Source organism: Anastrepha obliqua, chromosome 1 (assembly GCF_027943255.1).
Source record: "Anastrepha obliqua isolate idAnaObli1 chromosome 1, idAnaObli1_1.0, whole genome shotgun sequence".
NCBI lineage: Eukaryota > Metazoa > Arthropoda > Insecta > Diptera > Tephritidae > Anastrepha > Anastrepha obliqua.
Genome location: NC_072892.1, coordinates 133,972,254 through 133,989,315, shown reverse-complemented (window position 1 = coordinate 133,989,315; position 17,062 = coordinate 133,972,254). Strand labels below are relative to the sequence as shown.

General features: G+C 36.4%; 1 protein-coding gene across 1 annotated transcript in view; it reads right to left on the bottom strand.

Moving 5' to 3' along the window:
- Positions 1-16,275, bottom strand: part of LOC129236180 (uncharacterized) — a 33,375-nt gene extending 17,100 nt beyond the window's left edge. The window contains exon 1 of the mRNA XM_054870417.1: positions 15,216-16,275. Coding sequence (XP_054726392.1) covers positions 15,216-15,506 — 291 coding nt within the window. The 5' untranslated portion in view covers positions 15,507-16,275. The remainder of the gene's footprint in view (positions 1-15,215) is intronic.
- Between the last annotated feature and the right edge of the window lie 787 nt (positions 16,276-17,062).

Genomic DNA, 17,062 nt, shown 5'->3' with positions numbered 1-17,062 from the left:
TAACATAACATAGCATAACATAACATAACATAACATAACATAACATAACATAACATAACATAACATAACATAACATAACATAACATAACATAACATAACATAACATAACATAACATAACATAACATAACATAACATAACATAACATAGCATAACATAACATAACATAACATAACATAACATAACATAACATAACATAACATAACATAACATAACATACCATAACATAACATTACATTACATTTCATTACATAACATAACAAATTACCCCGTATTAAAGCACTTATCAACAGCTTTCATTTGATACCCATATTGTACATACACAACTAAAGGTTACCCGGGTCCACGTTTTGACCTATATCTCGAGACCCCAGTCACGGAGCGGCATGAAAAATACTCTGTACTAAAGCATTCACCAACAGCTTTCATTTGATACCCATATTGTACATACACGTCCGAAGGTTACCCGGGTCCACGTTTTCACCTATATCTTGAGACCCTATCTACCAATAGGTATTCAAACTATACGGAAATCATCTTCAATACCTACTTAACAATGTGTGTAAGTTTGGTTTAATTCGGTTCAAAGACACGGCGGGTCCACGTTTTGGCATATATTTCGAGACCCTAGTCATCAATAGGTATGAAAACTACCCCGTATTAAAGCACTTATCAACAGCTTTCATTTGATACCCATATTGTACATACACAACCAAAGGTTACCCGGGTCCACGTTTTGACCTATATCTCGAGACCCCAGTCACGGAGCGGCATGAAAAATACTCTGTACTAAAGCATTCACCAACAGCTTCAATTTGATATCCATATTGTACAAACACATTCTAGGGTCCACGTTTTGACCTATATCTCGAGCCCTATTTCCAAAATAAAATATAATCCATGTTACTCGTGGAGGATGTAGCTTTCGAATGATGAAAGAATTTTTAAAATCGGTCCAGTAGTTTTTGAGCCTCTTCATTACAAACAAACAAAGTTTTCCTCTTTATAATATTAGTATAGACAACATATCTTATAAGGTATATGGTAAATATTACCATACATTTTTTCCTTCATATATAATAAAAAAATTAATAATAATAACATTAAAACAACGGGCATTGTTAACAAACTTGGTTTTATTTTAAATTCTTCAAGTGAATCAAATTAATAATAATCAATAAGAAGGCATATGCAAATACAAATACGTGAATTTATATATGTACATTTGCGCATATACATACATACATATATACGCTCACTTAAGTAGGAGAGAGCAAGATGTCGAACGTTGCCGTTCGTTTGCTTTGTTTGCTTTGTCGTTCGTTCCGCCCTTTCGCTTGCAGTTCATTCAATGCAATGAGCAAGGTAGCGGCAATGAGCAAGGTAACACTAATATGAGCAAGGTAACACTAATGAGCAAGGTAACACTAATATGAGCAAGGTAACGGCAATGAGCAAGGTAACACTAATATGAGCAAGGTAACTACATATGAACAGTAATGAGCAAGGTAACACTAATATGAGCAAGGTAACGGCAATGAGCAAGGTAACTACATATGAACAGTAATGAGCAAGGTAACGACACATTTTTTCGTGCGTGCAGCCTGTTAAATCGAATTATAAGACGTTATCACGTCAAAATATTTTTCTAATAGCGGTCGCCCCTCGGCAGGCAATGGCAAACCTCCGAATGTATTTCTGCCATGAAAAAGCTCCTCATAAAAATATTGCCATTCGGAGTCGGCTTGCAACTGTAGGTCCCTCCATTTGTGGAACAACATCAAGACGCACACCACAAATAGGAGGAGCAGCTCGGCCAAACACTAAAAAAAAAAGGGTATACGCGCCAATTATATATATATATATATATAATAGTGCAATAAAAAAAAACTTTATGTACTTTATGGGGCTCGAGCTCACGAACAATCGAGCTGCGCGAGCTGTCTGAAGTTGGTTACACTTCGGGTGCCGGACCCTGTATTACCGAACTCATTGTCTCTCTTATTATTTTATAATTGCCACTATCAGTTTACCAATTCCATAACTAGACTTGGAGTTATAAATATATGCACATATGTACATACATACATACGTATCTATGTGTAATGAAAAAATATTTCACAAAAACACTACAATATGCAGGTGCTTAGACTGAGTTGCTTTTCTCTGAATTGCGGTGTTCGTCTTTATTATCTCGGTGATTAACCATTGCCAGTAGAGGGAAGAACGCTGTTAGAAGTAACTTCTGCTGTTCTGTTGGTAACTGGCAGTCTGTTTAGTACCAAAAAAGTTTTTTTTAATAATTTTGAAAATCCGAATAAGATTTCATTCTAACTCCGAACAAGAAATACCTATGAGCTTTTAAGTTAATGTTTATGTTTAGGCTTATGTTTAATCCCAGATGAGCTTCTCTTTCAGTTCAGCGTATAATTCCACTTACACAACTACACCTGTATGTAAATATGTACGCATGTGCACATGGCTGTTTAAATTAAACAATTACATGATCTTAAAAAAATACAAGAATGTTGTTGACCCTTCGAACTCGCCGCAGCCGAACAAGATGAGACACTTGCAAACATAAAATTAAAGTTTTCTAGGAAATTGGGGCTATCAAATAAACGCGCACACAAATAGGTATCTACAATCAGCCATGCACGTGAAAAATGAGTAAATATTGTATTGTTTTTAAATATACTTTAGTCATATACCAGCTGGCATCCGGCGCTTTGCTGCCGCAGGGAAAGTAATTGTGGACTTATCATTTGAAATTAATTTTTTTTTTCTCCGCCTTCAGCAAAAATTAATAAATTTTTTGGTTTTCCAATTCGTGAGCATGCATACTTCAATTGCCCATGCAGTTAATTCCAAAACAGGAATATTCTAGATTTCATCCGCACACTTAACGTGCCTTGGAGTCTTGTCAATGGTCATAGAGAATGCAAGACGAATGTTAAAAAAAAGTTGAACTAAAATTGCACAACAATCGGAATAATGGGCGTGTGTGGAATGCGCAAATCTTCTCCTTTCGACTTTGAGTGAAAATTTGGCACACAAGAAAGATCCAATGATATTAATAACCCGATAGGATAATTTACAACTTCGTCTGCATTCATGACGTAATAAATAGATTTACAGGCAACAGGATCGCTTCTTAAATTGTTTGGTTGAGTCAGTGTTTTTTTAAGCCAAGTATCCATTTACAGTTTTTGACGTGATAACGTCTTATAATTCGATTTAACAGGCTGCACGCACGAAAAAATGTGTCGTTACCTTGCTCATTACTGTTCATATGTAGTTACCTTGCTCATATTAGTGTTACCTTGCTCATATTAGTGTTACCTTGCTCTTTAGTGTTACCTTGCTCATTAGTGTTACCTTGCTCTTTAGTGTTACCTTGCTCATATTAGTGTTACCTTGCTCATATTAGTGTTACCTTGCTCTTTAGTGTTACCTTGCTCATTAGTGTTACCTTGCTCATTAGTGTTACCTTGCTCATATTAGTGTTACCTTGCTCATATTAGTGTTACCTTGCTCTTTAGTGTTACCTTGCTCATTAATGTTACCTTGCTCATATTAGTGTTACCTTGCTCATTGCATTGAATGAACTGCAAGCGAAAGAGCGGAAGGAACGACAAAGCAAACAAAGCAAACGAACGGCAACGTTCGACATCTTGCTCTCCCCTACTTAAGTGAGCGTATATATGTATGTATGTATATGCGCATATGTACATATATAAATTCACGTATTTGTATTGGCATATGCCTTCTTATTGATTATTATTATTTTGATTTACTTGAAGAATTTCAAATAAAACCAAGTTTGTTAATAATACCTGTTGTTTTAATGTTATTATTATTATTTTTTTATTATATCTGAAGGAAAAAATGTATGGTAATATTTACCATATCTATACTAATATTATAAAGAGGAAAACTTTGTTTGTTTGGTTGTAATGAATAGGCTCAAAAACTACTGGACCGATTTTAAAAATTCTTTCACCATTCGAAAGCTACATCACGAGTAACAAGGATTATATTTTATTTTGGAAATAGGGCTCGAGATATAGGTCAAAACGTGGACCCGGGTAACCTTCGGATGTGTATGTACAATATGGGTATCAAATGAAAGCTGTTGATAAGTGTTTTAATACGGGGTAATTTTCATACCTATTGATGACTAGGGTCTCGAAATATATGCCAAAACGTGGACCCGCCGTGTCTTTGAACCGAATTAAACCAAACTTACACACATTGTTAAGTAGATATTGAAGATGATTTCCGTATAGTTTGAATACCTATTGGTAGATAGGGTCTCGAGATATAGGTCAAAACGTTGACCCGGGTAACCTTCGGATGTGTATGTACAATATGGGTATCAAATGGAAGCTGTTGGTGAATGCTTTAGTTCAGAGTATTTCCATCCGTTCCGTGACTAGGGTCTCGAGATAGAGACCAAAACGTGGACCCTAGAATGTGTTTGTACAATATGGATATCAAATGAAAGCTGTTGATAAGTGTTTTAATACGGGGTAATTTTCATACCTATTGATGACTAGGGTCTCGAAATATATGCCAAAACGTGGACCCGCCGTGTCTTTGAACCGAATTAAACCAAACTTACACACATTGTTAAGTAGGTATTGAAGATGATTTCCGTATAGTTTGAATACCTATTGGTAGATAGGATCTCGAGATATAGGTCAAAACGTGGACCCGGGTAACCTTCGGATGTGTATGTACAATATGGGTATCAAATGGAAGCTGTTGGTGAATGCTTTAGTTCAGAGTAATTCCATCTGCTCCGTGACTAGGGTCTCGAGATAGAGACCAAAACGTGGACCCTAGAATGTGTTTGTACAATATGGATATCAAATGAAAGCTGTTGATAAGTGCTTTAATACGGGGTAATTTTCATACCTATTGATGACTAGGGTTTCGAAATATATGCCAAAACGTGGACCCGCCGTGTCTTTGAACCGAATTAAACCAAACTTACACACATTGTTAAGTAGGTATTGAAGATGATTTCCGTATAGTTTGAATACCTATTGGTAGATAGGGTCTCAAGATATAGGTGAAAACGTGGACCCGGGTAACCTTCGGACGTGTATGTACAATATGGGTATCAAATGAAAGCTGTTGGTGAATGCTTTAGTACAGAGTATTTTTCATGCCGCTCCGTGACTGGGGTCTCGAGATATAGGTCAAAACGTGGACCCGGGTAACCTTTGGTTGTGTATGTACAATATGGGTATCAAATGAAAGCTGTTGATAAGTGCTTTAATACGGGGTAATTTGTTATGTTATGTAATGTAATGTAATGTAATGTTATGTTATGGTATGTTATGTTATGTTATGTTATGTTATGTTATGTTATGTTATGTTATGTTATGTTATGTTATGTTATGTTATGTTATGTTATGTTATGTTATGTTATGTTATGTTATGTTATGTTATGTTATGTTATGTTATGTTATGTTATGTTATGTTATGTTATGTTATGTTATGTTATGTTATGTTGTGTTGTGTTATGTTATGTTATGTTATGTTATGTTATGTTAAAGTATATTATGTTATGTTAATGTTAACTCATTCTCTATATCCATACAAAATATCTATCAAACAAATAAAATTAAAATTTTCTTTTGAAAATGCAACCATTCAATCAGTATTTTCTTATGACGTTATCACGTTAAGCTATCGTCAGTAAACCGACTTTACAGACAACCTCTTTTTTTATAGTTGGTGGTAATTCGCAGAGAACCTTTCAGAATGAGTTGCTTAATGGATGGCACAATGACACAGAAATTCAAAGGAAATTAAATACATTTTGTGGTAGTATCAACTGGTACTTTATCTTCACTAATGTTCAACATATGAGAGCATCGTGAAACATCATGGGGGTGGTCATCAAAATACTGCAACACTACGTGAAATGGTTCAAAAAGTAAAGAAGCGACTTGAACGAAATTCCCGATGGGTTACGGTACACTTTTCCCAATCCATTTTTTCCAAAAGTCATTTTTCCCAAAACTTTTGTTCCCAATAAAATAACTCCCAAACCAATTTTCCCAAAAACAATTTTCCCAATTCAATTAAAATCCTATTTTTCCCAAACTTGTCTTTTTTTTTGCGTAGAACTCCTTTTTGCGTGGGCGGCCTTCGGCCGCGCTTCAAAAAAATAACCCTAATCAGTCCAGCTCCGGCTACGCAATCCACCGTATTTTTGCGTAGAACTCCTCTAAAGAATTTTTACACATTTTATAATTTTTATATCATTAATAAATAATTTTTTGCTCTTTGGAAAAAAATGTATTTGGGAAAAAAGTCTTGGGAAAAACAGTTTGGATGAAAAAATTTGGGAACATTTGCCTTTGGGTAAGCATTGGGAAAAAAGTTTTGGGAAGAATGGATTGGGAAAACTGGTCGGCAACGTCCCCGATGAAGTGCCAATCAAATCATGAAAGAACTGAAAATATCTCACCGTAGCATTACCGCATACTGAAAAATTATCTCAAAGTCAAGTCTTACAAGATCCAAAAGGCGTCTGATCTCACACCAAAGTAGCAACAAGTTAGACTTGAGAGAGCGAAGGAGTTGCTTTGCTTGGCCGAAAGCGGTCAATTTTCGAGCATTGTGTTTTCTGACGAGAAAATTTTTCACATGAGCAATTCGTAAACTCCCAAAACGATAGAGTTTATTTTGACCGACCGTTCATACGAGAATTTGAGTTATCGATTGGCCACCAGGAGGCAACACCCGCCACAGGTAAGGGGTTGGGCCCCTGTAATCGTAGATGGGCGCTCTCCAATCGTTGACATCAAACCTGGCGTTAAGGTAAATGCGAAATATTATCGGGAAAGTATTCTGAAGGTTGCTTTGAAGTCGTGGGCAGACAAATACATACGTTCCAACAGGACTCGGCACCATCTCGCAAAGCTCGAGTGAACCAAGAATGGCTAAAAAACAACGTTCCGAACATCATAACGGCCAAACAATGGCTCTCAAGTTCACCAGATGCGAATTTAGTCCGATGGACTATTCTCTTTAGGCCATTTTGGAGAGCAAGGCCCGAACTAAAGGATTCACCAGTCTCGAGGCACTGAAAAAAGTCCTTATCCGCGAGTGGGCCAAAATACGTGTAAGTTACTTTCGGACAGCTTGCGAATCGTTTCTGGGCCGTCTCAAGACCACAGTCAAGGCAAAAGGTGGTCATATCGAGCAAAAGTAAATTAATTCTTAATTTTGTATGATTTTCACACATTTTTTACTTTGAATTGGAAAAAAGTAATTTTCCCAACCAAAATTTATGGCCTTTTTAATTGGTCACACTTCGAGTGCCGGGCCGTGTAATGTGAGTTTTTGGCATGTCTCCAAAGGCGCGATGATTTGAGGCAAGCACTTAGCTCATCATCTAGGGTTGATGTATGTACATATGTAGGTAGGTGCTGAAAGTCAATAAAATAAGAACGTCAAAGAACGACTGTGCATTTCATTGCAAATCTTTCAGAGTTCGATCAAACGCTTGAAGTGATTTCTTATAAGCCATTGTACATTCGCTCCACACAATTATTTTGCAAGTTTTAAAACCTTAGCCGTGTCAGATACTTTAGAAATGTTACAAGTTGGAGTCTTCAAGAAATACAAATCCAGTGGGAATTTGAGCACCGAATGTGCTATTCCCCCACCCTTTAAAAGTGTAGCCGTCCTATCAGATGAAGCAAGAGCAAAAGCATATCTATGCATTTTTGAAATCCAATTTGAGCCAATATCAAACTGATAAGGAATTTTTTTCTGGTGCTGTCGTGTGCATCACTAAAGAAGAGACCACTTTTGCCATTCGACAAGTCTCACCACCTATCACAGATTCGCCTTAGTCTGGTACAAGGCACATTGAACAGATAGTATCAGTAGAGCAGCTGATTTGATTTTGTTTTTCTTAAATAGAAAACTGTAAATTTTTTCTCTAAATTGTCAAATTTTCTTTACAAGAAAATGATAATCATAAGATCATTAAGAACCAATTAGAGAGAATGCTTAGAATTGGACGGAAAATCAAATGCAATCAACAAAATACATCCGACTTAGCCAATCAGACCTTAGATATCGATCTTGAATCATCACTGTTGATCAGATGGTGGGTCATATGACTGTAAATTTTTCTGTAGGATAAATTTAGCTTGAATTATTGCAACCACAGGTAAATGCCCGCTCCGACCGACTTATATGAACAAATCGATTTTTTCGCTATTTCAATCAAATGTATACATATTCATATGTATGCACGTATGTGTGTATGTACGTTTGAATATGTGTGCCTGCAGCTGGCACACCTCCTTTGGATGTTACAAAATACAAGTAAAAGGTGGGAATGCTCTTATTAATACCTCCATTGTTTAACAAATTTTATTTATTAAACAAAGTTAGCACATAAACGTTAGCAGATGATTACGATCCGGGAAATAACACTCACATTTATGTGTATGTATGCAGGTACATATATCCATACAGACTTATTTACTTACACACATACATATATATGTATATCGACTATAAAATGAAACACTTGCAAAAGCCTTAAACAAGAAATTTTCATGGATTTTTTGCAGTTGCGAAATTAGTGAATGCCTGTTATAATGAAAAGCTTTTTATATTCACTTACATACCTTCATACCTACATGCACACACATGAATGTGACTTGTGTTTATTATTGTAAACAGTAAAAGGTTTCGCAACCATATCGACAGACTTCCGTTTTCGTGGTTCGTTAGCGTACATATATACATACATACCTACATACATATGTTTGAATGAATGTACGTAGGCGATTGCATACAAAAAATTGAAGTATACTTCTTGGACACCTTATCGCCTTCAATTAAATATGAGAAGATTAAATTTAGAAGCAAATTAATATATGTACACAAATGTGTATGCAAAAATATTGAAACGGAGGCACGTAAATTAAAGCGCATTTGCTAAATTTGTGTTGGGTGGTCTTTTACCTTTTCTGAGAGTGACTTTATGTGCGGTCTGCATTATTTATAGCAGTGAAGTGTAAATGAATACATTGTAGCTTATAACTAACAGATAAGTGATAGTGACTCTCATATTTATATGTACATATGTATGTGCATGCACATGCATGAGTATATTCATAAAGACTTACACTGATAACACTGATTGCAATGTACTATATGTATGCACATACATAAATACAGGCTTATATGTAGGGGTGCACAGGGCCGTATTCATTCGCATGGCAATGCTTATCTCACAATTTTCTTTTTGTAAGAATAAACGCCAAGCAAACGTGTTGCAAACTCTCAATAAGCTTTACCAAAAAACAACAACTTCCCCAAATATTTCTTCCATAAAATACTTGCTATCTCATGTGCTGTAGAATGATTCTTTTCTCAATTTATTTGGGAGAAATTCGTCTGGAAACAAAGACCGAGTAGTTTAGCCTCAAAGGGTGCTGACGGTAGATTTTATTTGGAAACTGAAGAAGTGATTCATGGATTTGACAAAGACTAGACGGAATCAACGAAACCAAAATTGCACGTAATTAACTGCTAAGTATCGGCACCATAAGAACCATTCAAAATTTCAGTGGCTTGCAGCCTGGCTTGCATTTCCGTCTTTGTCAAAGAAAAACTGTACCGAATTTTCTCTTTGCTGAATCGAACAAATAAAAAACAGCAAAAACAATGTTTTTAGTGTGAAATGTCACCTGGACAAGAAGCATAAACTTTAAATTGTTTAATCGATACTTGACGAGATATCGACAACCACAGCTATCTACCGAGAAAATAATAAATTTCTTTTTGCCCAAACTAATATTAAAAAGATAAGCGTCAATGCCTTATGAATACTCGATTTATGGAACCTTTTCACTTTGACGGATATACGGAAAGATATTTTTGTGACTGATCTTAATCTTTTTTTTTAGATCGCAGTTATTATTACAGTATCTAAAAATACTGAACATACAAATACAAGGTGGCGCAAAATTAATCATCATCCATTTTTTTAGTAACTTTTTTTTTAATCAATAAAAAATAGTTTTGATTGACGGAAATATATATTTTGACCTCCTTTTTGACACTCCTTTCCTGCCTTTCCCCGTCCATCGCATCGTTGTCAGCCTTTACTCTCACGAGGACATCAACCTGCCGGGCAGAGGCACCTTCCCCATTAAGGGACTGGATATTTTAGGTGCATGCCCTTAAATCGTTTTCTTTAGTTCGTTTGTAGGGATCGTCATCAGTACAGGAATTTCTCATTCGAGGCTTTGTTTGTGTTTCATTGGGGGGGATTTTTATGTGGCGAGTCCCAAACCCAGCGCACATCCAGCTATACTGGGATGCTTCGCCTTTTCACGTTGGCTCGATCTCGAACGTGTGTTCGGAAGCTATCCAGGGGATACTGGGACTAATCCCGGGAGTTGTGAGCTGCTTGAACCATATGCAGAAGAATCGTCCTGGCCACTCCCAAGTGAATGGCGATCAGTAACTTTCCCCACATACGTGGACTTCTCCATATAGAACCATCCTGTACTAAGCTATCCCAAAAGTCAGTATGGACAAATGGCATACAACTCTGGGGCACCTAAACAGCTAACGAAAACACCAAAATACTCCAAAGATTCAAATCGAAAGCTCTGAGAATGAACGCAAATGCCTAAATTCGCCGTGATCTCAAAGTTCTCACAATAGTTGAAGAAATCAAAAAGAGTGTATCACCACGCAATATAAGACCTTAATCGCACACGAACCCCTTAATTACAGAAATCTCCACCAATCCCATTTCCTTTAACAGGTTGAAGAGAAAATCAACAAAGCAAGAATTGAGGAATGGTTGCACCACTGGGTGCTTTCTATGCATGTCTCGTACAGTATCTTACTTTTAAGTATAAATAATGTTAAATGTTATTAAAGAGATCGAAATAAATAAATTGAAAATATAAAAAAACAAATTTGCAAAAATTATACATCTTGTGAGAGGGTGATTAATTTCGTGCCACCTTGTATTATTCTTTATACATTACATATTGATTTATAATTATAAGTATAATGCAGGGAATAAATATTTGCACCCAATTTGTCTAGCACTATTTACTTTATTACTTCTAGGTCTTGCAATTGTGTGACGTAACTGTAGGTGAGGTGCGTCAAGGTACCGAACTTTTGTAAACAAAGACGAAAAGTTAGTTTAGGATCATTTTATATAGAAGAGAATACAAAAAGTTGTTTGTAAACACAAAAATTTAACACAACTATGATTCTGTGAAATTAACGGAAAGCTACCTAGCGATACCGCAATACTCACAGCTTTCTGTATTCTCTCAATTGTGGTATGATATCATAAATCACCTCAAGAGTGAACTTTCCATAGAAAATACGTAATTTTTGGAAGTGGAGCTCCCTGTATTATAAAACAACTAGCAAATAAATACCCTGCACGTGCTGGTCTGGTGTTAGAGCAAAGTAAGAATATGTATTTATATGTATTAGGGCGGGTCGATTTAAAAATCGCTCATTGCTCTGTGAAAATCATATTCTAGGGATCAAAATAAGAAACTTTGCCGAAGGCACCATGCCTCTAAAACGAATTCTGATGTCCCCCAATTTGGGGCGAACTTTTGGGTAGGGGCAAATTTTGAAAAATCCAACTTTGATCCATTTAGAGTACTCCAATCGAGTCCAAAGGTATGACCGACCCCCACTAACTTTAGACGGCCGATCCACCCATACCAGTGGCACACCCCCTGGAACTCTCCTGGGTGGTTCCCCATACAATCATTTCAAAATATCACCATTTTTGGCCTTTACATGAAAAAATCAGCTAAATGGCTATGTTTTTTCTTTATTTTTATTTATTTATAATAATATTTATTATTTATTTATAATATCTATTTTTTCTCTTAAGAAATTTATTTAGTAAGAACATATGTAAATGAAAAAATTAATTTAAGTGAGTTATAGAAAAGAAACTAAAAATTTCGACCCAAATTGGGGGACATCAGAATTCGTTTTAGAGGTATGGTTCCTTCGGCAAAGTTTCTTATTTTGATCCCTAGAATATGATTTTCACAGAGCAATGGGCGATTTTTTTGCCTCCCCACAAATCGACCCGGCCTAATATGTATGTATGAAAGCGTGGTGAGATATGAAAATCGGAGAGCATAAATTTTTCATATTGACTTTGTCAGCTTAGCATTCAGCGAACAAACGCACAAATAGAATTTCTTTTTAATTTTCTTTTTGTTTCAAAATTTCAGTAGTGCATAAAAGGAAATAATTATTAAATTTGCTTTATGCAGAGAGATAGTAAACATTTTAAAATTTTACAGTAAAAAACAGTACATACACCTTGATCAAAAAGTTCCCGGAATATATTCAGAAAATTCAAAATTTAAGATTTATTTCTCAAAAGTGGTATTATCGCCTTCAAAGTACGCCCCTTCAACTGCAACGCACTTATGCCAGCGCTTTATCCAGCTCTTAGAACTTTTCTGGAATACTATTTTCGGTATAGCCGTCAGATATATTTCGATATTTTTATTACTTTCTTTCGGCTGTTAAAACGTGTTACCCGTAGTGATTTTTAACGTTATAATCCAGAAAAACTGAGAGCACCACTTTCGTTTTTAACTGAAAACGATGTGATTTTTTGGTGTTGTTTCATTCGGAGCTCTGCTTAAATCCACGTCTCGTTTGATGAATATTAGGTTGGATGCAGCTTTGGAAATCGTGTCTTTGGCGATATCAACGTTTTCCCAAGAAATTAACTCCTTTGGCACCAACTTTGCAGCAATACGGCCCAAATCCAAATCGTTAACTTCAATGCCCTGAACGGATCCATAAGCGATGTTCAAGGCCTCTGTCGGTCCTCTAATGGTTAATTTGCGTCTATTGATTAACTTTTCTTTCACTTTATTGATATTTTCTGCAACTACGTTCGCCCTCCTCGATGGACTTATGACCTCATCTGAAGCGTTAATGCCACTCATAAATTTAGAGAATCATTACCGAAGCAGTTTTCTAACATTTCTGAGGTTCTCCCAAAATTTAATACAAACTCATTGTTGCAATTTTAAGTCCATATTTAAAAAATCGTAAACTCGTGCAGGGGCAGATTTACTCGACACGGCGTAACTGTTGCCAATGTCAGGCGATACAATTTTGGTAGAAATGCTATTCACAGATGCGGCAACCTAATAACCTATCAATAGCAGAACCCAAATCAGTTGACTGTGAGCGCCACCTGGCGATTGTTCCGGGAACTTTTTGATGAAGGTAGTAAATCCGCCGAGTTATTTTTAATTTTCCGCCGTTTATGAAATTTTTGTTGGAAAAAGACATTTTAGGAGAATTTTTATTTATTTATTTATTTATTTATTTATTTATTTATTTATTTGAAAGAGTAACAACTAATTAATAATTATTACACATATAATATTCAAGCATTAGCTACTAGGGCCTTTGGCTTTAGGACAGCTTAGCTTCACCATACAAAAGAAAAAAAATGAAAATCAGATTTTCTGCGCATACTTTTTATGGTATAAGATGTATAAATGAAAAGTTTGGCCGCCGTAGGCGAATGGACTGGCACGTGACTACCATTCGGAGTACGTAGGTTCGAGTCTCCGCGCATGAAACATTAAAATGAAGAAAAAGTTTGTCTAATAGCGGTCGCCTCTCGGCAGGCAATGGCAAACCTCCGAGTGTATTTCTGCCATGAAAAAGCTTCTCATAAAAAACATATCTGCCGCTCCGAGTCGGCTGAAAATTGTAGGTGCCTCCATTTGTGGAACAACATCAAGACGCACGCCTCAAATAGGCGCCAATTATTTATGCATGCGCCAATTATTTATTTATTTTCTATGAATTAGTAGTAGACAGGTAGCGCATGAATGGAAAAAATGTACGGGAGACAACTTTAACCCTCCGTTTGACACCGAGGTCTGGCTAGACTGGACGTTCTCGACTTTGGACGTGAATTTAACATATTTCTATTGTATTATAACTAACGACTTGAGCTTCCTGGTAGAATGTAATATTTTATCGATTTATGGATATAACCCTTAAAAAGAATCAACGAACAGGACGAAAAAGGCCAGAACCGGGTGCTCTACCGAAGGTCCAAAGGAGGGTTAAATAAAAATCGATTACTTTTTCATAGATAAATTATAAAAAATAATGGTAATTCACTCGGCAATGTAACGTATTTCAGTAAAATAGGTATAAAATCATTGACTGTAAATATGGTTTTAAAAAAGCGTTAACTCCAAAAAGCGCCCAACCCCATTGAAAAAAGTCCTGACTACGGCCCTGTAAGTAAATAAGTTTTTGCACGTTTTGCAAAAAATCACACACTTATTTTTAGCAAATGAACGAAATTCTGCTGAGCAAATAAAAGATAAAAGTGAAATATAATATGATTGCATACATACAATAATATGCACGAGTATATGTATTAGTATACTATGTAGCACTCTTGTATCTATACGTATGAAACGGAGTTTATGTGCGTATGTATGCACTTTGCATGTATGTGTGTATGTATATTTGTATGTATGCGCATCCGAACACGAAAAATTGAAGCAAAAACACACACTGGAAAATTGATAAGCAAAGAACAACAACAACAAAATATGTTATAAAATAAGTCAAGCAACTAACCAAACAATAAAGCAGTTAGACTGACTAACGCCAGCCAACCAGAAAACCAACCAGCTGACTTGCGACACACTTTGCCGACTTCGCGGCGGATGTGGCGGCCACAATTGTTGCAACTTAAGTGTTGTTGCATGGGCTCAACAACAACAACAACAACAACAACAAAGGGAACAAGAGCAACAGCTAGTAAACAATAAATGTCGTGGATTTGAATGCCGTTTATACAAATCTACAACTGCCTACTACTGCCATATGTATGTGTGTGCTTGTACTTGTGTAGAAATATACCATACATCTGCAGTGCATAATACATACATACTTACATACATAGTACCTAACTATGCCTAAAAAGTTGCATCTGCATATACATACATACACACATACATTTATGTGTGTGTGTGTGTGTGTGTGTGTGTAGATGTACAAATATCGTAGGTGCTGAATATTGTTTCTGTGTAAGCATTTATTTACCCATACATTTGTATGTATGTATGCATGTATGTGTGTGTTTATACTTTTCGTGTCCTACCTTATCCGGCTCCTGCTTGTAATGTGGATTCATGGTGGCGGACGTCATGACACGACTATGACCCGTAGCGGCAGCAGCCGACGACGGCTTGGACGATGCCGACATCATATTGGGCGCATTGCCCGCATCGAATAGTTTACCATCAACAACGTCGCGCTTACGATTTTTTGACTTGAAACGGCCCGAACGTGAGATTGTGAAATTGCGCCACTGATGACTGTATTCGCAGCGTGACTCCTCCTCGTTCAGGATGCTGTCTAAGTAGCTAATCGGTTGCTCATGCGCCGTCATTGTGCCGCTATGTGTGTATGTATGTATGTATAACTTCCAAAGATCGAAGTATTAAATAGTGTTTTCTCTTTTCTAATCTCTTTTTATACAAAGTTTCTATGTTTGTAAGTCACCTTTGTTTATTTTTCTTTTTATTATCGTTTTCTATATTGTTGGCTAGTTTCGCGGCACCTTTTTTATTTAGTTTTTTTTTTTTTTGTTTTGTTTGTGTGAGACGTTTTTTCTACTGCGCTTCAGTTTGTTTATTTTTACATTTCATTTTGCTTCAGTTGAATCTAATCGCTGCAATATTTACCTACTCACGTATTTGCATAAACATGTTGCAGATAATAACGCCACTAACACAATAACACTTAACTGCTATTAGCATCAATATCAGAATTAATCACGAGTTTCATTTGATATTGTCTGATAGGAATATGTCGGCGCATTCACAGTAAGACACAGTTTTTTATTTAGAGAAAAAAGTTTGTAATAAGGCTGAGTTCGATACACAAGTAAAACCGTAGCAGTAGCAGCACCGTTGACGAGTGCGGCTGTATCTTCTGTTGTCTCTGTGCTGAATTCAATGATAGAAGATCAAGATCAAGATCACACGTCGTATTTCTGTTGACTTCTGTTGATGTTGAGTCTTCTTCTTCGTCTGCTTCTACCACAACTTCTTTTTATTAACGCTTTCGTCTTGCTAATGATTGCCGTTGCCGGTGACATCCAACTGTACGGATGGATAGCTGCGAGTGCACTGTACGCTGCGCTTCTATGCGGCACACCGATGTGCGCTGCTGTGCTGAAGTTTTGTCAAAGTGAGTTGCTTCTCCCCGCGATGTTCAAAAAATCAAGTCGAATATGCCGATACCAGTTAGAGCAAATACAAATGTATATGTACTGCGTATACAAACTTTATGCATATACATACATACACACATACACACATATATTTGTGTCTAAGTATGTACGTATGTACATAAGAAGCACGGTACCGTGTTGTATTGTGACTGTTTTCCTTTTCCGGGGCCTTCTTACGGTTGTAGCTACCGTGTAGGAAATATTTACAATAATTTTCCGGTTCGATACTAGAACTATTTCGTCATGTGCTATTCCATATGTACTTTTGGATATTCACAACGGTTCAAATAAATAAATAAATAAATAAATAAAAATGTGACATCAATCAGTAATACATGCGCACGTTGTTTATGAATGTATCGGATGTTTTTAAATGCTCGAGAACTTAAAATGATAATACAATAAAAAAATTAATAATTTGTGTACACTTTTGTTAGGTGTTTGACCGTGCTCCTCCTCCTTTTTGTGATGTGCTACTTGATGTTGTTCCATAAATGGAGAGGCCTACAGTTTTAAGACGACTCCGAACGGCACGTGGTTTTTATCAGGAGCTTTTTAATGCAGAAAAAAACTCGGAGGTTTGCCATTACCCGCCGAGGGGCGACCGCTATTAGAAAAAAATTTGTCTATTATATGTATGAAGTTCATGCAGATTTGAACCTACTCACTCCCGAATGGTACTCACGCACTAACCCATACGGCTAAGGCGG